This window comes from Mytilus trossulus, chromosome 13 (assembly GCF_036588685.1).
Source record: "Mytilus trossulus isolate FHL-02 chromosome 13, PNRI_Mtr1.1.1.hap1, whole genome shotgun sequence".
NCBI classification, from domain to species: Eukaryota; Metazoa; Mollusca; class Bivalvia; order Mytilida; family Mytilidae; genus Mytilus; species Mytilus trossulus.
The window spans coordinates 30,680,551-30,707,501 of NC_086385.1; the positions used below are offsets into that span (position 1 = coordinate 30,680,551).

The 26,951-nt window shown below is 32.3% G+C and overlaps 2 protein-coding genes and 1 long non-coding RNA gene across 3 annotated transcripts; 1 reads left to right on the top strand and 2 right to left on the bottom strand.

Moving 5' to 3' along the window:
• Positions 1 to 2,604: 2,604 nt before the first annotated feature.
• LOC134694241 (tripartite motif-containing protein 2-like) lies at positions 2,605 to 3,702 on the bottom strand. Its single transcript, XM_063555242.1, has one exon. The coding sequence runs from the start codon at positions 3,700 to 3,702 to the stop codon at positions 2,605 to 2,607; it is 1,098 nt and encodes a 365-aa protein (XP_063411312.1).
• Positions 3,703 to 10,917: 7,215 nt separating this feature from the next.
• LOC134695039 (uncharacterized) lies at positions 10,918 to 13,527 on the top strand. Its single transcript, XR_010102676.1, has 2 exons — positions 10,918 to 11,159; positions 13,312 to 13,527. It is a non-coding gene; the product is annotated as an uncharacterized LOC134695039 (long non-coding RNA).
• A 2,272-nt stretch (positions 13,528 to 15,799) lies between these two features.
• On the bottom strand, positions 15,800 to 17,143 carry LOC134694903 (uncharacterized). The gene has a single exon (XM_063556010.1). It carries the CDS (start codon positions 17,104 to 17,106, stop codon positions 16,003 to 16,005), a length of 1,104 nt encoding a protein of 367 aa, XP_063412080.1. The 5' UTR covers positions 17,107 to 17,143; the 3' UTR covers positions 15,800 to 16,002.
• Between the last annotated feature and the right edge of the window lie 9,808 nt (positions 17,144 to 26,951).

Sequence of the window (26,951 nt, forward strand, 5' to 3'; positions counted from 1 at the left end):
AAATAATATTTAAAATCTATAGAAGTGTGATCTTAGGGGAACGAAAACATGCGAAAAATTCTAAAATGCCAAATGAAAACTCAGAACACGGTAAGAAATCGTCAAAATCATGAAAAAAACCTTAACGAAAAAAGAGAATAAACCGTTTTCGAATCAAAACAAAAACAAAAATATATGATATCTCGGTAAGCAGAGGTAGGTTAGATTACTGTAAACCAATTTATTTTCGCGGATACTTTATCCGCGTATTATTCTTTGTAGTCCACTTCGCGGCTTTTTAATTTCGCGTTTTTCTAATAAACTTGATGTAAGGAAAGATCTAAGTTTTTTCAAATTTGCGGCGATTTGTGTTCGCATTTTTTTTCTATTCGTGAAAGTCGCGAAAATAAATCGCTCGCGAACATAAGTTGGTTTACAGTATATATCATGTCAGTATCGAAGCACTGACTTCCAAACTGATGATATCCTCGGGTACTAGCAGTTAACCAGATTTTGTAAATGATAGCATTTTACAAATTATGTGCATCCGAACTATCAATTCATTTTTGTTGTAAACAGGTAAGTACAATGTTCTCGAGTGTGAAGTATCTAAATCGATCTTTATATCGCCCAAATATTTTTGGTATGTTTAACTATTCTGTAATTTGTTTACTCTTCTTGCCATTTTGCATTTTATTCTATTTTCTGTAAACCCCAGCCGGACCCTCAGATATTACCTAGGTGAAGAAAGTAGAATCGACAACATAGTATATCGAAGTGAAAACCAAGGAGAAAATTTGGAAAAGAACCAATCACATTCTAGTATTTGTAGATATACTAATCATAAATAAGATTTACACCTCATTGGCCTTTGATTCGAAATAAGAACCCATCACATTTAAGTATTTGAAGATATGCTTATCATTTAAGATTTACATCTTATTGGTCTTTAATTAGAAATAAGGCAAACACCGGTAATAGATCCTCTTCAGAAAAGATATATTTCCAAACTAGAAGACTAAGAGGCAAAACACAACTTTATGTGCAAAGTAAGGTATTCACAAATATCATCACCCAAAGAAGTCAGAAAGGAATAGACGAACAGCTAAGACAAGAACAAGCTGGCTTCAGAAGGAGGAAAAGCACTACCGAACAACTCCTCACTCTTTTAAATAAACATTATAGAACAATTTTCTGAATGAAACGATTCTTAAAACATCAACTTTATAGACTTTGAAAAGGCGTTTGATTCCACCCACATGGTTATGGTCCACATCGCAAACAAACTCATCAAATTTATAAAACTCTTTTACGATTCCTTTCAGTGCACAGTCATTGACGAAGGAATATAAGTGGAATGGTTTAAAGTAAAAACAGAAGTAAAACAAGGATGCATGATGTCTGGCTTCTATTTCAGTTTGCCATTGACCATGTCATGAAGCAAACGATCAAAAATCATAAATCAGATGAAAATTTACCACCAAACTAGAAGACCTTGATTTTGCTGACGACCTAGCACTACCTTCATTGCAATTCTAACATATACAGCTGAACACAAGTAAACTTTTTATATTCAAGAAAATGTCAGCAAAATACGACTAAAGATCACACATCTAAAACAAAAGTAATGCAGATGAACACCATGTATAAATGAAAGTTAAACAAGTAAAACATAGAGGATTTCGATAATTTAACTGACAAAGGAGGAATAGTAAGAAGAAAATGTGGCTGCGACAATGACATGGACAACATGTTCAAGAAATCTTAAAGCTAATTAAGCAGGTTAAGAAAAATAAAGAGATCTCAGTTCTGTCATTTAAAGCCAGGTTGAATAATAGCTTGGTCATTTCAGTCCTACTGTATGGTTGTGAAACCAAGAAACAACTGAACAAGACAAAAATAAATTGAACATCTTCTGAAATAAATGTCTGAGACAGATACAGAAAATATAAGGATCAATACTAAATTAAATGAAAACCTCCACATAAAATCTTGAAACTAAACGATGAGCTTATAGAAATGAAAAAAGAGGGTAAAGGGAATGTTGGGCGTGCAAAAACCACATGGGGACAAACAGTAGAGACCGAACGAACATCACTCGGATAGAACAGCCGAGCTACAGCAAGACCAGCAAAAAAAAGACCGTGTGCAATGGAAACAAAATGTACAAGGGCCTAAAATATTTACCGGCATGAATAAGATAGGTAAGGTAAGGAGAACACAAAATCCTGGGATTGTCAATGGATTGAACAATAAAAAGAAAATTGAATCACGCAAAAATACTTCAGATAATCCGTTTATCAAAGACGAAAAAAAGGTTAGAATTTATCACACCATATTTGGAATGTATATTCGTTCTGTCTATCTTTACAATAACATTTTGTTAATATAGAATTACAAATAGTACAATACTTATTGACTTATGTCAGATACGTAACTCACGATCATCCAAGATAATGAATATAATTTGTAAGCACTTGCTGTCCATAAAATAGATATTTTTTCCACAAGCTTTGTTTTTAAAAGGAATATTTGAAACTACAATGCGTTGGCATTTGTAAAGATTTCAGTATAGCTTGATTATGACAAATTGAATGACCACCTCCTAATCTATACTTGTCCTATTTAAATGAATTTTTTCCCAACTTTTGTCACATATATCTTTGAGTTACTATTGTCCAACTTCCCACTTCCGATAAGCAAATGTCCTTCATGGTCAAAACACAGCGATAAAGGTGCTTTAATATATAATATGCTATCTAATAAATGTAGTCCAAGGAGTTCTCCTTTACAATCCAAAACGTGTAATGCATTGTTACTTTGATCCGAAAGTATAATATTATCACTTGGTGTAATGGCGATACCATGTGGAAAGAATGGTTGTAAATCTCGATGACCTTCGTACGAAAACTTCAGATTCCCATTCGTGTCAACGGCAACTATTCTCCCGCTCAAATCGTTATTCATCCAATCAGCAACGTACAATACATTTGCAGAATCTGTTTCGATACGAGCGGGATAATTGAAAAGTTTTCTTCCTTTTGTGTCAGTATCCAATGTAACTTTTTTCTGATTGTCGCTACCGAACATGATGACTTGTCTGACTGAATCTTTTTGTACAGGAAAGATTGGTCCTTGTTCTTTTATTCCAACTATCAGTTCATTGTCCCTGTTAACGTGCAAGGATAATGGTCTCATTGGTGAGGTATCGATGACAGTATTTATCTCCCCGGACTTAGACAACATACATATATTGTTATTGTCAACCATCTCGTTAAACAGTAATTCGTCATCTCTATTTATTGCAATGTCGAATATTCGTTTCTTTAAAGATTTCGATAATTTAATGGACGATTCCTTTAGCTCCCCCTTCACTAGAATACTTTTATCTTGTGTCTTTTGATGCATGAAGTAAACAGAGCCGTCTTCAGAGCTAACTAAGGAATTGATGACCGGTATTGTAGTTGTGTATGAATTTAAAACTGAAGAAATTACCTCCGATGCAACCTCCCTTTCAGCAGGATTGTCCTTCCCACTATCAGGATTGTCTTTCACAATATCAACAACATTGGAAATTCCATGATGCTGTAAAGATTTCAAGTTGTCATGGACCAATTCTTTACATGGTAAACACATGAACTTTTCGCACTCATCACATTTCCATTGAATTGCTTGTCCATCACAAAATTGACAAAGAATTTGAATTTTCAGAGCTTTTTCCATGTTAACAAAAAGTTGCCGCCATTTTAGATATGCAATTTATCAAAATGGATGATCATATGTTTTACTTCCTATATTAATTAGATAATTCACAATTAGTCAGATCGAAACAATATGATAGAATTCTAGAGAGGGAATTTGTCAAAAGTGTGTATATCCGGTAAACAATTTACAAAAACTGTTTAATTACATTTAATGTGAATATTGATTTTTTAATAATAAAAAACAAGTTATACATTGTTTGCTAGAGCTTGTATGTGACGGTAGAAAAGTTAATGTTTATTTTTCTGAACACTTTTTTTGTCATGGGTGTATTTTTGATAAATAAATAAGAGATAGACGACACAGAGTATAAATAAAATCAATCTTTGAGGGAAAACAAACAATACTTTGGTCATAAGAAAAAACATTGATCAACATATAGATATAGGAAGATGTGGTGTGAGTGCCAATGAGACAACTCTCCATCCAAACAACAATTCAAAAATTAAACCATTATAGGTTAAAGTACGGCCTTCAACACGGAGCCTTGGCTCACACCGAACAACAAGCTATAAAGGGCCCCAAAATAACTAGTGTAAAACCATTCAAACGGGAAAACCAACGGTCTAATATCGTGTTGCAGAACTATATGTCCATATACACTATACATATAGTTCTGCAACACGATATATGCCAAAAACAGAAGTGAAACCCATGCGCTACAAAAGGAAAATAATTTTCTGCTCATCAAGCGTTTCCCATCATGTTTCTCAATTAAACAGTACATTATTGGCAATAATCTAGAGATAGACAATTTAATCAATGTTCTATATTTTATATTAACTAATTCTGCACCTCGTAGTTATAACAAAAATAAATAGGAACAGTGTACAACAAAATAAAATTCTATAAAAATCAGTAGCAATTTTCTTAACTCTTAAAGATCGATACGAAGCACACAACAACTACCATAACAAAATAAAAATAAAGTATTCGATAGAGTATTTATGATGTCCTTCAAACATATTAATGTATGTAGAAATGCATTTTTTGTTCACACATAATTGTGATGTTTTTTTATTTCCGTTATTTTATTGTGGGCCCCACAATACTAATTATGTCGATAGACACAATAGGGTATATCTCTTTCATTAATAGACATGAAATTTAACAACAGTGGTTTTATTCGGTTAATAATATTTCCCATCAATGATATTTTTTCAAGTAGAATGTGAATGTTTGAAGGTCAATTAAAGGTCAATCAAAGTATAATCACTGAACATTTGCAAATCAGAATATTTGATTTACGTTAGTATATGTAATTATAAAAGTCACCAGCTTTTTTTAATTAGTATTTATTTACTGATATATTATTACAAAAATCAAATATTGACAACAAACTTGAGGAATGTGTCATAGAGATACATGTAACAAACCGACCAAAGAGCAGAAATCAACAGAGTGTCACTAATGGGCTTTCAATACAGCAAGAAAGCTCATTATTTGATGAGAAATATTCAACGAAACAGAAAAAAAATGCAACAACAAAAATTGACGAAAGGCAAACAAGTTCATCAAACAAAACATAGAAAACAAAAGACTGAAAAACACGAACTCTACCAATATGTTAAGTCGGTTGCAGGTGATCACGACGGGTAAGTAGACTGCTCCACTAGTAAAATCCGTCATGCTGCTCATGCTGCTCATGCTGCTCTTGCTGCTCATGCTGCTGCATCCAATCTGGCGCTTATTTTTTTCGATTAGTTGAAGACCCATTGATGGCCTTTGGCTGTTTTCTGCTCTTTTCCCTGGTTGTTGTCCCTCAGACACATTTCCGATTTCCATCCTCAATTTTATGACTTTGAATTCATTTATTTTCCTTGGTACCAATTTTGGTGGTTTGAGAAAAACTTGCAATTTCGTGGATATTTTATTTCGTGATATTGGCAAACTCTTCATTCATTCCTTCAGATACTTTGTTATTTGTTGAAAATTTTAATTCGTGGTTTTCTTGTTAACCAACTCTTGATGGCGTCCGTAAAAGTTTGAAACAACACGAACTCCACTAAAAACCGGGAGTGAAAATATGTGCTTCGGAAGGGTAAGCATTTTCTGCACTGTATACGGCACCCGTCGTGGTATTTCTTTGTTTAGTTCAGTAATGATGGAAGGTTATGATGACCGAGGAAGAATATCAGATATGATTTCTGACCCACTTTTGTCATAATGGCCAATCAGCTCATGATGGCGACCGTAAAATTTTTGAGTGATGACCTTAATTTTATTGATTCATCGCCCTGTCTTAGCAAATTTTGAAAAAGCAGTATTCCTCGTTCAACAAAATCAACGTACTTTGAGCTAGCTCTAGAGTAACCTGTTAAAAGTTACGTTATATTGACAAGATTTAGTGACTGAGATAAACCAACAGACATAATAGGTTAATGAGGTAATGATTTGGTTACATCAGCTAAAACTGTAGAAACCTAAATCACAGACATTTAACACAATTAATTTAAAATTTTAACAAACATGCTACTAAATTTAATAAACAAGAGATGTTTTAGATGATGAAATTGACATGACGTCGATAATTGTTTTGTAGTTGAACATACACACCTTTTATAGTAAACATTTTCTCAAATTAATAGATATAGGAAGATGTGGTGTGAGTGCCAATGAGACAACTGTTCATTCAAATAACAATTTTAAAAAAGTTAACCAATATAGGTCAATGTACGGCCTTCAACACGGAGCCTTGGCCCACACCGAACAACAAGCTATAAAGGGCCCCAAAACTACTAGTGTTGAACCATTCAAACGGGAAAACTAACGGTCTAATCTTTATAAAAAACGAGCTGTCAGTAACTGCGAGTACTCTGAAATCGTATTTTCTCGTTAATTCGACCTGTTGATACTGTTTATAATGCTTTTTTGTTATTTTATACCTATATGGATCTTGTCTATATACCAGTTTTGAATATTTGTAGTGAATATTTTCGAAGGGTTAAATATTTCGCAGTGGTGTTTTGCCATGGCTTTGTTTGGACTTGTTTCTTTGCTTTTTGGCCTTGAATGTTTGTCCCTAATATTTTATTAACTGTGCATTTGCATTCAGATATCGCAGATCAAATTTATTCGTTCATAGTGTATTAATATACGTTTTTTTATTGAGTTAAGCCTGCCAATTGATATTTTATCGTGTATTTTTCTATGTTGTGATGCTATTGTTTCAGAAAAAGGGAGACGGTTTAAATCCATTAAAACGTTTAATTCCGCTGCAAATGTTTGCACCTGTCCTAAGTCAGGAATCTGATGTACAGTAGTTGTCGTTTGTTTATGTAATTTATACGTTTTTCTTGTTTCTTGTTTTTTTTATATAGATTAGACGGTTGGTTTTCCCGTTTGAATGGTTTTACACTAGTAATTTCCCAAACTGATAAATTTATAGCGTATGCTACCATTTTTATGATGAAAAGCATTGTGGATTATTTCTTTTAGACGGTTTTTCAATTTCACATGGGGAATGGTTGTATACAAGGTTGAAAAATCAAAACTTTAAATAAAACTAATTTCAGAAAAAGACCGAGATTTAGAATGATCCAGAAGTTCTTTAGAGTTTTTAAGAATCCACATATGGTTAATACCACTACGTGAGTCAACAGTTTCACAGTATATCTGAAGACCCTCTTTAACTGCGGACAGAATTTTAGTCAATCTAATGGACAATTCTTTAGTAGAACAAGCAGATGAGCCGGCAATGTACCGTTGTTTGTACGGAATTTTGTGAAGTTTAGGTATCCAATACAAACAAGGTAAGTCCTACGATTTGTTGTTCAATGCAATGTTCATAGAAGCCATGAAGGACTTATGATTCGCCAAAATATCATCCTTGTCAAATGATATGTTTTTGTATGTGGAATTACCTGAGTGCTCATTTATTCCTAATTCTTTTATAAGACACTCGTAGTAATGTTCCGGACCATATGAGTATTTGGACCATACGCGTATGGTCATGACCATATGGGTATATACTCATATGGTCGGGGTAATTAACACTCTGTTACAGTTTACTTTACATACTTCTAAACTCTTCATATGGTATGACCGTTAAACAAAAAGACGCTATCATAAAGCCTATTAAGTAATTTTATTTTGATATTATAATAAAAAGATAAACTAAATAAAAATTAGAAGTTTCACCTAGTTAATTTTACTTACTTGTCAAAACTATGATAAACACATTTTATACTTATGGCCATTACCGATGAGCATTACCGATGGTCAATATCGATTTGTTATTAAGAATGAATGGCAATACATTGTATTTCGATTAAAAAAAAAAACTTCCAAAAAATTTTAATGAACTGAACAACATTACACAATTAAGGAGTAACTGGAAAGTAACATAGTTTATTTAAGTGGTTTGTGAAAATGATGTATTGCAGTCATGGTACGATATTTTAGATCTAGAGCTTCTTTAAAAAAAAACGTAAACATATCGGAATGGCCCTAGACCTCGGTGTCACTGTACGCAGAGAAACAAAAAGGCTAGCTTTTCACTCGCAAACAAAAGATGTAAATCAGATGGATCGTGCACAACCAAGACTTGCAAATGAAAATAAAAAACTATGATACCGTATGGAAGTAAATGTCACCCAAGCCTACATGTAAAAATGTAATTAACGATGAAAACAAACTATGGAATCAATATTTTATTTTTACGTAGTATTTGTATTATAAAAATAATACATTGTCATGTTTCCATCATTTTTTTAAATAAAGTTTTTTTATTATTGAAACTTTTATAATGTAATTTACAAAAAAAATATCTATATGGTCCAAATACTCATATGGTCCAACCCGTTAATAACTAAACGAGTATTATACGCATATGGTCATGACCATACGCGTATGGTCCAAATACTCATATGGTCCAGAACATAAATACGATTTACATATAAAGACAATATTATTTGAAGCTTTGTCCGCTGGAACACCAACATACTTATCTTGAAGAGATGATAGACATTTTACAGCGTCTTTGTACATGAAAATGGACTTAGGTCGATCATTCACACAGTTTTTCAACTTATGAATGCGACGTTTTATCAGAGACCTGAGTGTCAATATGTGGAAGCTTTAGAATCCACTTCTTAGAGCTTAAGGAAGAGTGAAAGAAAATTCCCGTAAAGACTGAAGTGACATTATATGTGTCTCAAAAATGTTACAAGTATGTAAATTGGCATTCTAATCCACATTTAATCAGATATACTTGAGGACAGGATATTGAAGACAATTACTATGTACTTTAAACTGATAGTTTACTATCCACAATGGCCAATGTTTTAGTCATAATAGTATTCATAAGTTGCTTCAAGTACACTTTCCAAATTACAATCTATATATAAGTAATTAATTGGTGTACACATTTATTTACATACATTATTATCAATTACAATATTCTTTCTTTTAATAATCGTTGACTTTCTTATGAAAGAAAAGTGTATGTCAACTCTTAGAAGTACAAAACCTGTTGAATAGTTCTTTTAAATATACACATCCCGTTGTCGTGTGTTTTTCCGAGATTGTAAATTAAGGAGATTATCTGCAGAAAAATAGAACGTTTGAAATGATGCTTAGCACTTTGAGTTCAAATTTTTGGAAATGGTTAAAAAAAAACATATATTTTATTATATATACCCACAGAAATAAAATATTATAAAACATTGAAAAAAACGAAAAAAGGAAAGGGACACTAATCAGATAACGACAAACAGCTGCAATAAAAATATTAAATAATTATAGGTTCATTAACTTTTACAAAATATATCGGAAAAACAAAGTCATGGTCAATAGCATGAAGGACAACTCAAATGAATCGAATGATAGGTAAAGATACGTATATATACGTGGTCTTATGACAGTGAAAATTAGGCGGGAATCTCAATAATCACGTGATATATAAAAATCCTGATTTTTTTCGTTTAATCATCTTAGAAACACTTGATATGAAAAAAATCAATTATGAATGGGTTTAATGGTTAAGGAATACTTTGAAAAATTTGAGAGACGCATTTAACAAAATTAGTTGGTCAGAATAACCGGTCCTGTTACGTACGTACGTCGAGTTAGGTACGTACGTCATTTTATTGGAAATCTCTAGTATTCCATATTTTATCCTAATGCTCACTTAACCATGTAATAAGCTTATTTTATTTCTTTGTTTACAACTCTAATAGTGAACTTTTTGATCTTGCCGTCACCAGATTGTTGAGTTATCTGCCATTTCTGAGTGCTTACGCGTTTAAAAACAATGTTGAAATTTGCCTTAAACTGTTGATTTTTTTTATAGTATTTTCGAGTACTCTAAGATCGGTACTTAGTATTTGATTACTTAATTATCTTTAAAAACTAAAAAATCGGTTAAATTTCTATCTCTGGCGCTTCGTGACACTACACCCAATATCGGAGTCAATTGGTATAGAATACTCTTCTCGGTAAGCAAAATTGCTAATTTCGCTGGCGTTTCTTGTGTAAATATTTCTTGTGGTAATTTGCTTCTTTAATTATACAATCATAAAGCTAAAATAAATACAAAAGAAATGTATATTTTTCAAAGTTATCTCGCTGGTATTTTTTGTAATGAATTGTTAAAAAGATAATTGTTTAAAATACAGTCGTTGTCAAAACAGTAAACATAAAAAAAATCATACTTAATTCTTTGAAACGTTCCCACACTAATTATTTTTAATTCAAAGTTCCATATAAAGATACACAAAAATAGTATTTAATGGAAAGACTTCTAATTGCACATTTAATTGTTATAGTTGGGACTTTAAGTCTGTTATAATTATCATGTTTACATTACATGCTCTATGTTCGTGTTCACATGAAATGCTAAAGTATCTTGTTCACATGACAGTGGGAAAGCCACGGATCGATTCTGCGCCTCCTTCCATATGACGTAACGGCCAGAAAATCAAGGGCGACAATCGCGATTTTTCATAGAGGGCGACACTATCGCGCCATCGCGGCAATTTGTTTACATCGTGTACGTGTGATTTTTCGAGAAATTTATCATTAAAGACAATTAAACTTGTGTCATTTCATCATCAATTAGTTATATAGGTAAGTTTTACAGGTGACCATGCTATTTTTTCTTCTTAGAAGATTTTATTTTACAAGAAACGAACATCTGAAAATGGCAAGTGACGTTGTTAATTTGAGGATAAAAATATGGCGGGTGTTTTCCCCTTCTGAAAATAACTGACACATTTGCATCCTATTGGCTATTTAAATATAAAATGACCAAAAATAGTATCTATGATGATAGGAGTCCCTAAATATTTGCATAAATACCCATCACTCCGTGTCAAATTGTAACTGAGGCTGCGAAAAGGAAGCACACAAATCTACGCCATTTTTCAACAGATTAAGGTTTCTGAGCTCACGAAATCCTAGTATTATTACTTTTAATGGTTAGTAGAAAGATATTAATACTATCCATAACATGATTTATTGATCTGATCGGGTTATGGCTACATGTTTGCATCTTTTCGATTCTTAAATCCAGTAAATTTCCGTAGACCACATGTAAATAAACGCCCCTTTTCCAGCGTGAGACTTCAATTTGAATAAAACTTCAATTTTGGCAGGTCAATGTTAGCATTTAAATTTTAATTAAAGTTTTACAGTTGTGTAATGCATATGTGTTGATTTGTTTGGTTGTCTCGAATAGTAAAAAGGTTAATGTTTTTATTTTTGAACCCAAAAAGTGTGACAAAAAACACAAAAAACAAACAAAATAAAAATATAGGAAAAAAATAACTATCCCCAGGATAAAGGGGGTTTCCAACTATATGTCCCCATTCAAATGCATTGATCGTCCCCAAAAAAGGGAGATTCCAATCCCTGGAACCCTATCCCTGGATCTGCCACTGGGAACTATGACTATTAAAACGTATAAAGAATTAGAGAATTGTTACTAAAGGAACAAGAATAGAGAAAATTTACCATAAAATAAGTTAAAAAAAAAAGAGCAAATGACATGCTAGCTGCGGAACCGTAGCTCTTAGGTCCTTGTTATTTTTTGACTATTTGCGGACCATAGACTACTTTTTTTCTGGGACACCTTCCTATGCATCCCAGAAAAAAATCAAAATATTCCTAGCAGCAAGCCAAAGGTCTGGTCATAATCATTTTGAACTTTTGATGTGCTAATTTATATATTGAGGAAAGAAAAATTATGGACAAAAAATATAAAAAAAAATAGAGACCAATGAACTAAAAGATTAAATGATAAAGAAATGCAGAAGACCCCATCCAGACCCTTGTCTATGTGAACAACAGTACTATTATTTTTGCTCAATATTGCATATGGGCATGTAAAATCTATACTACTAAAATTACGAGGTCCAATTTGTCAGCCGTCATCACGTAAAAACGACGAATCAAATAATTCAACTTTATATTTAACTTATATAGTACAAAAGTGTAGATTAAAAATTACACCACTCCAGGCCCTTTTGTTTTTGACGTAATTAATATTGCCAATAATTAAGAAGTTCCGGTTCGAGTCCAATACAGATACCAATAGTATATTCACCTGTTACCTATTACCTTATCTGTATGTTCCGCATCTGACAGGCTCACCACCAAACGGTGTATTCAGGATTAATATGCTATATACACGGTCATAATCACAGGGTTGACACTACTAAATTGTCAAATTGTTACCTATTGTAGTATTTTAATCAGTAAGACTTTCAAAGATAACAAATCTGGACTAAAAATAAGGCGTATAGGTACAGTTTTCAATTTGTTTGTGGGCATGCATTACATAAAACAGCGAATCAAAGAATTCAACTTCATTCAGATGACAACTTGAATACTAATACTAAAATAAGGCTTGCGCATAGTTATATACTTTAATTCATTCACAGACCCGCGATATCACGGGTGTTTTCTAGTATCTTTTAAAGATTTCAGGTATATGAAATATTCACCAGTAGGAAAGTATAAATTCTGTCCCTCCTTCCATGCTAAAAAAAAATATGTGATTTATTGTTGAATTTTATTGACACCTTCAGTATTGGCTAGGTGTTGTGGCCAGGTTTTATTGGCATTGGATACATTTATTATCAATTACTGGTATAAAGAATTAAAGATATGAATGATTGAATGAAAAGTTATCTTTTAAATAACAGATACCTGTAAGATAATATAATGTTGCATATTATTTTATACTTTATTTAAACATTATTTATATCTATTAAAGAGGTTGATACATGTATGTTATTCTGGTGATGAATTTTAAATACTAAAGTAAATGAATTTATAAGTAGAAAATTTTTCCAAACATCTGTTGGTGTGTATAAGTATTACCTTTTCTAGAGGACCTTTTTCGGGACGTCTGGATTGGGTATTTTTAGCTGAGGATTTCGGAATTGATCCTTCGGATTCCAGTATTTCCTTTAAACATTTTTTTTTTAAATTGGGACCTCAGAAGAGCATGTTTTTGTCAGTAGACAATTAAAATATATTATAATTTACCGATCATATAGCAACTCTAGAGAAGTTTGAAATTATATTTATTTGATAATATCATCTGCATAAATTATATATTTTCAGATAACAATAGGAATAAGAAGAGCAGGATTTCTATATTGAGGATTTACATGTATGGGACAGAGGACTATTTGACTTGATTTTACTTTAAAAAACTTTTTAATTTTAACAATAGTTCTCCTTAATTGTTTAAAATACTTTTTACATATTTTTCATTTTAACATTATTTTTATGACTTTGTATTTATTCATCACTTAATAAACTTTTATTTCTAAACATTTTTATATTTTCAAATATACATACAATGTGAAACACTCCACCATTTTATATTGATAACGTGGGGTAAATGTACATGAGACACTAAACTGTTGCAATACAATATTACTTAATGTCATTGAAAAACCTGAGATTCATTGATGCAAAGCTAGCATATTCATAGGGCCCCCTTTCATAGGAAAAAAAATGGTTGATTAAATAAGTAATCACTGGAGCGGGCCCCTCCCAAGTTAGTCAGCAGCAGCAACCCCCCCCCCCCCAATAGAAAAGTTCTTGATCGGTCACTGGTGTCAGACATATACATGTATGTACTGTAGTATTTGAGACATAAGAAAAATAAAAGATATAAAAGTCAAAATGATGGTCTTTTATTCTTTATAAGGTTTGAATGACTTAAATGGAAAGTTTCTAGAATTGTTCACTTCTCCTTGACATAGTGAGGTCTCTCAAGTAGCCTTTCATGACATGACTTTTCACTGTTTTGCTTCCAATGGCATGTAGATTTCAAAGTGTGGTAACCCCTGCACCTAAATAAATCATTTTCAGTAGATACATTTTTTTTCAGACTTTTTGATGAAAAGTTTAAACTAATATACAAATTAGAAAAAAGAAAACTGATCAACTTGAACCCACAACATATAATTGAGCTCAGGTGCTCTGGAAGAGTAAGCAGATCCTGCTCCTTGTGTAGTATTATGAATGAGATGTCTATGTACCTTTTTCCTGGATATGTTAAGACATGATTTTGCAAATTATTGCAATTGTGTGCTTTTAGAATGGAGTAAAATGTGTGAAAAGGTATTCTATTGCAGAAAAATCAGCACACAGATATAGGAATAGTATGATTCTTAATAAACTATAGATCCTGTGTCCAAGATTTGTTTTCTTGTAAACTGGTGTAAAATAAAAATGTGGGTCAAGCAGTTATATCAATGCAACAAAACAGGATCACCAAAATCAGACTGAGACATTCATATACCATTTTTAAAGTAGACCTTGGAAGTGACATAGCATTTTGTTAATGCTTTAAATGGTCATATAGCTCTAACATGTATTAAGAATTTGATGTACTAGGCATTGGGCATTCATATTGAATTTTAATCTCCAAGTTCTCAAGAGTTAAATATGCCCCAGGGCCCAGAAACACTCAAACATGAATAGTTGGTCACAGTGTACATCAGGTTGCTTGATAAGCATGATAAGGACAGACATTTATTAACATGTGTGAGTATTTAGGCAGGCAATATTTGTTGATTGGTACATGTACTTTTTAAAATTGACAAGTTGAAACATTTCAGATTTATAATAATTTACAGAATCAAAGAATGACTGTAACCATTACCCTAAAAATTGGCTAAAAACACAGACTAGCTGAGTGCTTACACTTTGCATTTTTGCATGCTTATTCAGACAACAACTTTTGACTAACTGATTTTTTTTTGTTGAAAAAAGGGGGGTAGGTCTACTTCCAGACAGTGGAAGTTATTTATATGGACAAATTCGTTCATAGATTAAACCAGTTTCTATGTACTACATAAATCTCGCCCATAAATCTGTTATACATTAGCAGCATAATTAAAAAACTACAGAAAATGTGATACGAGGAGTTTGAACAACTTGTAAACATCAACAAATGACGTTGTAAAGCCTTCAACCACTCAACATTTTAAGTAAAATATATTTAAAATCCTGAAAACATCAACACCCTTCGTTGTCTCAATCAATTTTGTGCTTAAAATCTGTAAAATTTGACATAATTTGCTTGATAATGCACCGAAATAACTCCCAAAACGTCTGAAAAATGTTGAATTTTGACCTCCGGTTGAAGTATTTATTATGTAAACAAGACTCAGAGTGACGGGGAATCCTGTACATAGTCATGTGCCCATATGTTTCTAGGTCACATTTATTTATATCTCGACCAATGAAAAGCTTTAGGATGCATTTGTGTCAGTTGTTTGTAGTCGTGGGGATTACCCGCGGTTTTTTGGAAATCAACGGAGGTAGTCTTGTGATTTATCATATTTCAGTAACGGAGCACTTATTTGAATACCGAATTTGGCAGTCGTCTGACAAAATCTATTCTAATGAAAATTTAAACTCAAATACTGATGGATGATAAGTTGTTTTAATAGATTTATTGTCTGAAGCACAGGCTACGTTTTTGTTTACACGCTGGTTACAGCGCCACCTCAAAATTTTTAGATTATGTCCCCTTTCCCGCGGGACTACCGGAAGTAGCTCTTCAATGTCACTGGCTTTCCCACTGTGAAACGCTATATTATCTTGTTCACATGAAATACTATATATTTTCTTGTTCACATAAAATGCTATATTATTTTGTTCACATGAAATGCTATATTATCTTGTTCACATAAAATACTATATATTTTCTTGTTCACATAAAATGCTATATTATCTTGTTCACATGAAATACTATATATTTTCTTGTTCACATAAAATGCTATATTATCTTGTTCACATGAAATGATCTACAATCTTGGTCACATAAATGTTTGCACTATTGTGTATATTGTCTACAAATGGACAATTGCCTATCAATAAATATCCTTCATTGTCTATACACAAAGATACCGGTCGTTGTATTTCATATTCTTTATCAACAAAGTGGAGTCCAAGAACTTCACCTCTGGAATTCAAAACATGAAGTGCGTTGTTTTTGAAGTCTGATAGTATGATATTATCACTAGTTGTTATAGCGATTCCATGCGGAGAGAATGCTTTTAGATCTGGATTACCGTTGTATGTAAACTTCAAACGACCGTTCGTATCTACTGCGACTATTCTGCCTGTGTTATCTTCTTCAATCCAGTCGGCTACATATAGTACATTTTTAGAATCTGTTTTGATACGAGCGGGATAGCTAAACAGTTTCCTGCCTTTTGTGTCGGTTTCCAATGTCACTTTTCTTTTAAAGTAGATGTCAAAAATGATAACTTGTCTGACAGAAAATTCTGAGATTTGATCTGCTGGTCCTTGTTCTCTAAACCCAACTACTAATTCATTGTCTTTATTAACATGCAGAGACAACGGTATCATTGGAGAAGTATCTAAAACTGTTTTGATCTCGCCTGAACTAGTAACAATACACACATTGCTTTTGTCAGTCATCTTAGTGATAAAAATTTCACATTTTTTATTGACTGCTATGTCAAACATGGCTTTTTCTAATGTTTGCAAGATCCTGATGGAGGATTTAAGCATCTTCCCCTTAACTAATCGAGCATTTTCTTCAGGGTTATGACACATAAAGTATACATAATCATCCCCAGAGCACAATAAAGAATTGATACAAGGTACTTCGGTTGTGTAGAAATTAAAAACGGAAGAAATTACCTTCGATTCAACTTTCCTTTGAGATCGGTTCTCCTTCGAAAGATCGGAAACATGAATGATTTCATGATCTTGGGCAGATTTTAGACGCTGATGGATTTTCTCCTTACACGACGAACACATGAATACATCACATTCCTCACATTTCCAGTGTACTTCTTGTTCATTACAAAAATGACAAGACAGAGGCACTTGTGCTTTCCTCAAACTGGCCGACTTCGACGCCATTTTTTAGTTTGAGAATATGTATTACTTCCTCGTTCATTTCATGTGACGCATAATGAAAGTTATTTATAGTTAGATTGTTTATATCTGTTTGGATTTAAATATGTATTGATCTGTTTAATAATTATTTTCTATTTTTTGCTTTCATTTAAATACAGTTAATTCAACTTATTGAATATAGTTAGATACAAAAGATGTTGTTACAAATCAGATTATATTACTTAATGCATAAGCTATAAACATTTTTTTTAATAAACAATAGGATACTTGATAACATGCTTATAAACATAGCAAATGACACAACTGTCCGAATCAGGTTTAAGCTACTTTTGGCCACAGTACGGATTATGATTCTTTTTAAAGTAGATATATTTTTTTAAATTTCTTATTAAAATGACTTCAAGGTAGGAATCTATGAAAATCAGGAAGATGATGAAACAGTATTTACTTTTCTTTATCATGGGAAGTTGGATAAAGGATAACATCTTGAAATTTATTAGAATAGCACCATCAGTGTTGCAAAAAAGACATAAAAAATAGGATTTTTATTAGATACATACTTTTCTGTCTTTATTTCTATTGATGATAAATTCTTATTGTCTTTTGCACCTATATTTTCTGCAGGTATGGAGACTCAGTTTATGGTCGTCGGGAAATTGACTGCATACCTGTTGGCGGCCATCGTGCTGCACTTGCTTTGGAGATTTTTTTGATGATATTAACATTTTGAAAGTCATCTTGGTCCAAACGAATCGATTTTGAATTTCATTTTTACCATAGCATGAGTTAGTAACTAATAATAGTAAGGGTAATAAATAAAATTTGTAATGAAAAAAAATCAAATGTTTAACTTTTGCTGAAAGTTTGTACTCACGAGCCTCCTTAAACGGTAAATGAAACACTGTCTGGAGGTTTTTTTTTTGCATTAACTAAGAGTATCTTTAAACATTGCTGATTGTAGAAGCGGGGGAAAAATAACTCGAGAACGTTAAGATACTACCTGCCCAAATTCGAACTCTATCTGCAAGTTTATGTATAACTAGTAGGTTCATAAAATTTGCATGAGGCAACCTTAAGTGTAGAGTGTAGATAGAAAAAAAATTGGGACAGACGGAAGACAAACACCTTAAGATAACACTTCAGGTTTGAACCTTAAAATGATAATCTATTACAAATTGATAATCTATCACATCATCATCTGTCATTGTCTTTGTTAAAAATCAACTGAACAATGTGAAAGATAGTGGATGAATATGACAAGAGGGACGAAAGACACAAGAGGGACAGTTAAACTCATAGATTGAAAACAAACTGAAAACGCCATGTTTAAAAAAAAAAAGGAAAAAAGACAAACAAAAGTACAGAAGACCCAACATAGAAAACTAAAGACTGCAATACGAACCCCACCAAAAACTTGGAGTGATCTCAGGTGCCCCGGAATGGTAAGCAGATACTGCTCCACATGTGACACCCGTTGTGCTGCTAATGTTATTACAAATCCAGTAGATAGTCTAATTCGGCAGGTTACATTGTGAAAAGGGAAGAGTATTGTAGTTACGACAGAAGGAATATATCTGATATCTTCTGTGAAACGTTTATTCCATAAGGGTCAACAAACTCGTGATAGCGTCCGTAAAAATTTACGAAGGAATGATTTCAACTTCAATATTTGAACTTCTTGGTTCCTGTAAGCAGTAATTCTCTAGCAAGGAAATCATGATAGGAAATACATGCCTGGAAATATCGTATCAATTGGGAGATATATACTCCGTATGCAGGCGCTGCTGGAATGTTGCTACATAAAAATGGAAAGTTCACAATTAGAAAGCGGAATTCCTCTCTTTTATCGAAATGTTTTGTTTTCAACATACCTCCATTATCAATTCGGGTAAAAACTCTAATTTGGCATTAAAATTAGAAAGATCACTGAGGGATCATGTGGATTCTACTTTAAATTCATCAAAACAGACCAGGAAACATAATGTCCCACTACTATCGTAGGTGGGGCATAAAAACATAGTCCTAAACCTGAATAAAGCACCCAATTTGAGAGGGTTTATATAACGAAATCAACCTTTATGCATACACAAATTTCCCTTCTTTGTAAAATTAAAATTGCGATTTGAAATCGGAATGTGTCAATGCGACAACAACCTGACCATAGAGCAGACAACAGCTGAAGTCCACCAAAGGGTCTTCAATGTAGCGGGAAACTCTCACATTCAGAGGCATCCTTCAGATGGCCTCTTAACAAATATGTATACTAGTTCAGTGATAATGAATGTTTTTGCCTTATCGGTTCCCCAACTGTTAATCCATATTGCGTAACAAATATGTTGTCAATCAAGAAATCAAGCATCTTGATAATGTCAATTAAGATACTTTTAGTTTTAGCGCTTAGCTAGTTCATTTGTTTTTCTAAAAACCTGGTTTTAACAATATTTTATGCAGAAAGATGATTGATATATATCTAACACAGGATAAACACTTTCCAAATTATCTTCTATCAGAATATGTTATCAAGGTTTAACAGTAATTTACTTTAAGTTTTCCCTTTATAATGTGTGTACCCTGGCACACAAACTGTATATATAAAATGTTAACTGCAAAAATAATAAATGAAGTCCATTTTACAGTAAAATTTTTAAAATGAAATAATTTCAAATTTTTCTCCATGGACACTTTCTTTTGACTTTGAGCATAAATATACTATATTTCCTATGAATTTAAAATAATTGTCAACAAAATGTTCATTCTGGTTTATATAAGCTGGCCATAAAACCAAATTCAACTCACCATATTTTCTTGAAATGTCATGTACCAGGTACAACATAATAATTTATTTCTGTGTTTATTACCAATCACAATCAGTTTCAACAATCTAGTTTACAAAACACAATTTTATAAATTATAAATTACTAAATAACATTTTCAAACAAGAAAACAGGCTGTAATATTCAATTCATAAATGAAGATTTAATAATAACATGTAAATAAACATTATCAGTATATGCCCTGTTAATTCAATAATTTCCATGGGTACCAATTTCGAGGATTACAGAAAAAATGTCTTTTCATGGAAATTCGAATTCATGGTTTTAATTCATTTACATACAAGCCTGATTATATTTTGTTCTTTTTTTAACATTTAAAATTTCTGGTCTACCTGTATAAACCTTGGGATCAATGTCTTTTTTATCCCACAAATAAAGAATCCACATTGGTTGAGGTATTTTCCTTTTCAGAAAAAAGTACTTTTAAATATATATAAAATCAATTCGTCCAACAAAAAAGTATACTTAAATTATGTTTTACCTTCTTTTATACTTAAATTATTTTCCCCAGTATTAATACCAAATTACCACATGTACAAACCATTGTTTATATAAATATAATAATCCATGTACAAAATATTCATCCGATAATGATTGCTCTTCTTGTTTTTGAATTTTTGCCAGATTTTTGGACTACTCTGATTCAATCCATGTTCTGCCTTTGAAAAAATTGCCAGCTTTCCAATACTTTTCTTTCATAGTTTTATTGTGTAAAGATTAAAAAAACATAATTGAAAATCCTATAGAATCCTTGTTATTTTTTTTCCTTTTTAAAACAAAAGAGCAGCCAATATCAAAAGTATGATCAATCTAAAGATAATCACCAAATTTTCAGTGGCTTGTATCTTGAAAACAAGTGCACGAACTCTTATTTTTTCTGATCTTTTATTTCCTTTATTTATATACGATCATTTTAGGACAGTCTTTTGAAAAGTTTGTGATTTTGAAACTGAGTAGCGAACATCCTTAATATCATAAATATATCAGATTCATTATTAAAAAAACACTCCATTTCAAAAATCATATCATAATTAGAATAGGACACTTCATTGCGAGTAGATATCTACCCTTCTCCATGTCCCATCATACTAAAATGTGTTGACTAGCAGTTTCAACTTACAAAGCTTGGACTTCATGTTCAACGTAAAATTGGATTATTTGTGAAAGTTAATGATAAGAATGCCCATTTTTTTTCTTCAAATGACTATCTATTATATTTTTGTACTGTAAATTCAGAAATTATTGCGAAAAATTAGACAGGGTTATAATCGCAAAAATTTAAACTCATATTTTTTAATTCTGTATCTGAAATAAAAAAGGACCTTTCTCAATGTCGCAAATATTAAAATGCATAGTAGTGTCAAATAGACAAAATAGCAATTATTAATGCACGCAGTAATATCTGAATTTCTATGTTCTATTTTACAATGATACATACTTAATTCATATTTCAAAGCTGTCAATTTCTACCCTTTAAGTACTGTAAATTCAGATATTATTGTGCACATTTTAATCATGATGTTTTAAAAATGGTCAAAAATGGATATTATTTTTTGGCAATTTTATGCAAATCTGCATCTTATTTTTGACATTCTCATTATTCATATTTATTAAAAAGTTGCCATAATTTCTGAATTCACAATTCTTTCACATGTTGCAAATAACTAAAATTAATTATTGTGTATATTTCTGCAGACATCTTTACAGCTTTATTTGGTATTTTGCGTAATTTTAAGAAAAGTTTTATGTGTACTTGCAAATGAGGCAACTTCTGAATAACTTAATATTTTGTATGGAATACATAAACACAATTATTGTTTTTCGTTTTTCAAAACAAATTTTTCATTACTTTGTAATTTGTGTAGCCTAATACTTTGTATCAAATACATCAACATAAACAATCATTCTATAGTAAGAAAACAAGTAAATACAATAAATACACGCACATATAAAAATAAAAATTACATGAATATAATGTAGCACACCCTATAATTAATCCCTCACAATGTATCATACACTATAGCATATCCCTCATACTGAATAAAATATTCATATGACCTCTTAGACTAAGAAGGTAAAACAATAATCAACAAAAATGTGTCCCCAGAACACGGATGCCCCACTCGAACTATAATTTCCTTTGTTTAGTCGACTGTAAAATTGGGGTAAAAACTCTCTCATTTGCATGTGGATTGGACTTTAACATCATCAAAACAGACCAGAAACATAATGTCCCTCTACTATCATAGGTGAGGCATTAAAACATAGTCCTAAACCTTAATAAAGCACCCAATTTGTGAGGGTTTATATAACTAAATCTACATTTATGCAAACAAAAATTTCCCCCTATTGTAAAATTAAAATTGCGATTTGAAATGGGGAATGTGTCAAAGCGACAACAACCTGGCCATAGAGCAGACCAAAGCCGAAGTCAACCAAAGGGTCTTCAATGTAGCGAGAAACTCCCAAATCCAGTGGCATCCTTCAACTGGCCCCTTAACAAATATGTATACTAGTTCAGTGATAATGAATGTGTTTGTCTTATCGGTTCCCCAACTGTTAATCCATATTACTATTTTCTTAGGTACCATTTTCCATGGATTGAGGAAAGCTTGCATGTCTGTTGATATTCAATTTCGTGGTTTTATGGAGGTCTCTGTACAACCCTATAAAAAATATATCATTCGTTGAACATTTAATTTCGTGGTTAAAATGTGCCCAAGAAATCCACGATAATTGGTATCCAACGAATAATAATGAGTTCACAGTATGTAAACCCGAACTAGACCCTCATTTGTTCATCATGACAACAATCAGTTGTAAAACTTCACAATTTGAATATAACAGGTGAATTCTGATAACAGTTATTTTAAATAGTTCAAGAAGCCTTCTCTTTAACACACATTTTTTTATTGCATTTCTTATTTATATAAAACAACTTTATATAACGTATATAGATCGTGATGAATATACTTTTAATACTTAACAAATGTTTTCCTGGAAAATTTTAAGTTTCTACTTAAAATGTTTATTTAGATGTTACTGGTTTTCTTTTCTACCATATGTAAAATTTGAAGTAACTTTCAATCTTCGGTTATTAGTATTGATAGCTTTTGACAGAATAGTATGTTGGCTAGTGAAAATTGCCAAGTACAAAAAAAATGAAAATAAAAAGCTTGTAAGTCTTGATTTTTCGGTTGCAAGTTTTGTAAAACAAATATTTAAATAATACCCATCATGTCCATCTTAACATATTTTATATGATGGTTTAAAATAACAATGAACTTTGGCATTCCAATAAAAGGACCTTATTGGACATCATATTAAGTAAAATGAAAGGAATAACCTGAATGACCTAGAAGATATATTGTTCCGGCACGGGGGTGTCCCTTAAGTAAAGGTTATATATATAAGGTTCACACTGATTACTATATTCTTGGTAAATTCTAATATAGAGCTGTCAACTCTGGTGCCGAGTTACAAACTCAGTTATACAAAATGGTTAATACAATGGTAGCGTAGCAGGCAAAACGGCTGAGGCACTGATCTAAATATGGTAGCACAGAAACTCATTAACATTGACTTACTAATTTCATGTACAACAGACAACAAGATTAATTAAACTTCATAATTTATTATATACAAACAATCAATACTATTACAAGCATCAATCCCATGAAAAACCACAAGAGCACTTAATAACATATACAGAGACCCCCCTTGTTGGTACGTGAATCGTTTGTCAACAACGTAGTAAGCGTAGTAAAACATCTAGGTCAATCATGGTTTGGTCCATTTATCCAACGGGGGTGCAAAAGGTACACGTATTGCATCGACTGCGGCACTTTTGGTTTGCTTTGCCTTTGGTAAGTTTCCTTGGTATCAGGAGTGACTGCCCTGGTAGCGGGCCGCAGTCTATCTGAAGACTGTTGTGCTCTTGCTTTTATTTCTCTGTCCCACCAACGTCTCGTGCCCCTATGGAGATGGTGGGCAAATTACGTTATGCTGATTGATGCTGATCTCAGGTCATTAGGTCACTGACGTCAATAAACATAGTGATGCAAATGGCGGCGATCGGAATGTTGACATTCTGTCGAGTCGGGAAATGGACAAACGGGACTTATCTAAGTTTACTCTTAGCATGTTTGGGCCCCGGTTACAATATTCATGCCTTACTCTAATAAAATAACAAGGTAATAAAGCGGGAACATGTGAAGTAAGGATAAACAGAAGGTGGGAACCGTCGTTCAGTCAGGGGACCCCCATGGTCTAACAATGAAGACGAACTCTATTTTATTATTCCTTACTAACAATATTTACATACAATATTAATATAATAAGAAAAGTATACACAATGTTCATCAAATGTCTTTGTATACGCGTCAGCTAACAGTAAACGACGAACATGAAAATAGAATAGAGTGTTCACTGAGTAGCCTGAAACAGTCGTTATGTACAAACCTACAGCTTATACTCTAAACCGTAACAATATATCAGTCTAATTTTAATTACGGTAAAATTATTTTTTTTATTATATATTGATAGCTTTTCGACTGGTGCAGGATTTATGGTTTTGTTTACATAAAATTTTCTGCTATCTTGGTAATACAAACTATGGCACCATTGTCATTAAACAGACCACATCCTATAATCAAATATCCTTCACTGTCTATACATAATGAACTCGGTTCTTCAATGTTGTATTCATTATCAACAAACTTCAGACCAAGAAGTTCTCCTCTGGAATTCAAAACATGCAATGCGTTGCTTTTGTAGTCTGAAAGTATAACGTTATCACTTGGTGTAATAGCTATTCCATGCGGAATAAATGCTGGTAAATCTGGATTACCATTGTATGTAAATTTCAAACGACCGTTTGTGTCTACTGCGACTATTCTTCCACTACGGTGTTCATTCGTCCAGTCAGCTACATATAATACATTTTTGTAATCTGTTTTGATACGAGCGGGCTAGCTGAACAGTTTTCTTTCTTTTGTGTCGGTTTCCAATGTCACTTTAATTTTAAAGTCGTTATCAAAAATGATAACTTGTCTCACTGAAAAGTTTGTAACTGGAAATGCTGGTCCCTGTTCCCTTAATCCAACTATTAACTCATTGTCTTTATTAACATGGAGAGACAATGGTATCAAAAGAGAAGTATCAAAACGGTCTTTATTTCACCTGAGTCAGTACAAATACTAACATCGTTCTTATCAGTAATTTCCGTGAAAAGAATTTCATCTCCTTTGTTGATTGCAATGTCAAATATAAATGTTTCTAATGTTTCCAACACCCTGATAGATGATTTTAGCACCTTCCTCTTTACCAATCGAAAATTTCCTTCTATCTTGTTGTGGAGAAAGTATACTTTATCATCCCCGGAAACCAATACAGAATTAATCACTGGTACTGTGGTAGCGTAGGAATTGAAAACTGAAGTAATTACCTCCGATGCGACTTCCCTTTGAGGACGATTGTCTTTGCAGATATTGGAAACGGAGACTATTTCATGATCCTGTACTGATTTTAGTCGTTGGTGGATTTTTTTCCTTACACGGTGTACACATGAATACATCACATTCTTCACATTTCAATTGTACTCCTTGTATATTACAAAAATGGCAACAAAGAAGGACCTGAGCTTTTCTCAAACTAAAACTATTCGACGTCATTTAATATTTGTTTATTCGGAACTATGGTGATTGATTTAACTTCCTCGTTCATTGAAAGTGAATAATGTTTAAAGCTGTTGATAGCTGGGTTGTGATCTGTCGAATTCGTAAACAAAAATAGTAAAAATACTAAAATAAGTTATGTTTTTTTATTTAAATTTTAGTACATTGATAAACTAATTATAAGTTTTAAAACGTTTGATTAAAAAGTTTTACATGTTAAATTCTATGCGTCCGCCGTTGTGAAATAAGTCAAATATCTAACGGATATATGGACCGAAATATGACTGCAAATTCAAAAGTAATCATGCATATTCTGAAATTATCCAAACTTTACGAAGGTACAAGGTATTTAGAAAATAAAAATAAATATCATATAGTACAAATCCAAGTTACAATGGCTTTAGTTTAAAGACGAAAGTAACAATCAGAGAAAAAAACATGACCTTGCGCAATGCTAAAATATAGATATTAACAGATTGTAGTACCGTGAAAGTACATATGAATAGGTTTTTTTTTTATAATGGTTTGAGTTTCCTCACTATGATATTAAGGATGTCCTATTCCGTTTGAAACAAGCTTTCAACAAGGTACAATCACATGCAGACCAAATCTCTTTATTCATTTGATGGATTAAAATAGTTAAGATTTAAGCTGGTTTTAACTACCTTTTTTTTTTTTTTTTTTTTTATTAAATATCGATTCTAATTAACGCCAAATTACCAAGTCAACGCTTTTTGACTGCTGTGCCACATGTGGAGCAGGGTCTGCTTAACCTTCCGCAGCACCTGAGATCACCCCTAGTTTTTGGTGGGGTTCGTATTGTTTATTCTTTGGTTTTCTATGTTGTGTCATGTGTACTATTATTTGTCTGTTTGTCTTTTTCATTTTTAGCCATGGCGTTGTCAGTTTGTTTTAGTTTAATGAGTTTGACTGTCCCTTTGGTATCTTTCGTCCCTCTTTTCTTTGAGAAAGCTTATTGTTTAGATTAATGGGAATAAACGTACATTTCCAAATCTTTGGTGTCGACTATTTCATCCATCTTTGCTAGCCAAGGGTTTCGATCCACTCCGGTTCTCTTCACCCTTGGCGGATTGAGATAAAATTTCGGAAACACAAGGTAATGATTTTTATTGGTTGCAGTCGAAACTCGCTGCATCCAATCCAAAAGCGCCTATATCATGATCACGTGTAAATGTCGAAAGAGTTTGTAAACAATTACCACGTGTTTATTGTGCAACAAGTCTTTACATTCTATTAACATCCGGCTATATTTAGTGACAACTAATGTTTTTAATCAATTAGTAGAAGTTCCTGTGTATGTTTCATGTACATATGCATG

Coding starts and splice junctions, on each gene's coding strand:
- LOC134694241 (XM_063555242.1), bottom strand. CDS start 3,702: ATGGAAAAAGCTCTGAAAATTCAAATTCTTTGTCAATTTTGTGATGGA.
- LOC134694903 (XM_063556010.1), bottom strand. CDS start 17,106: ATGGCGTCGAAGTCGGCCAGTTTGAGGAAAGCACAAGTGCCTCTGTCT.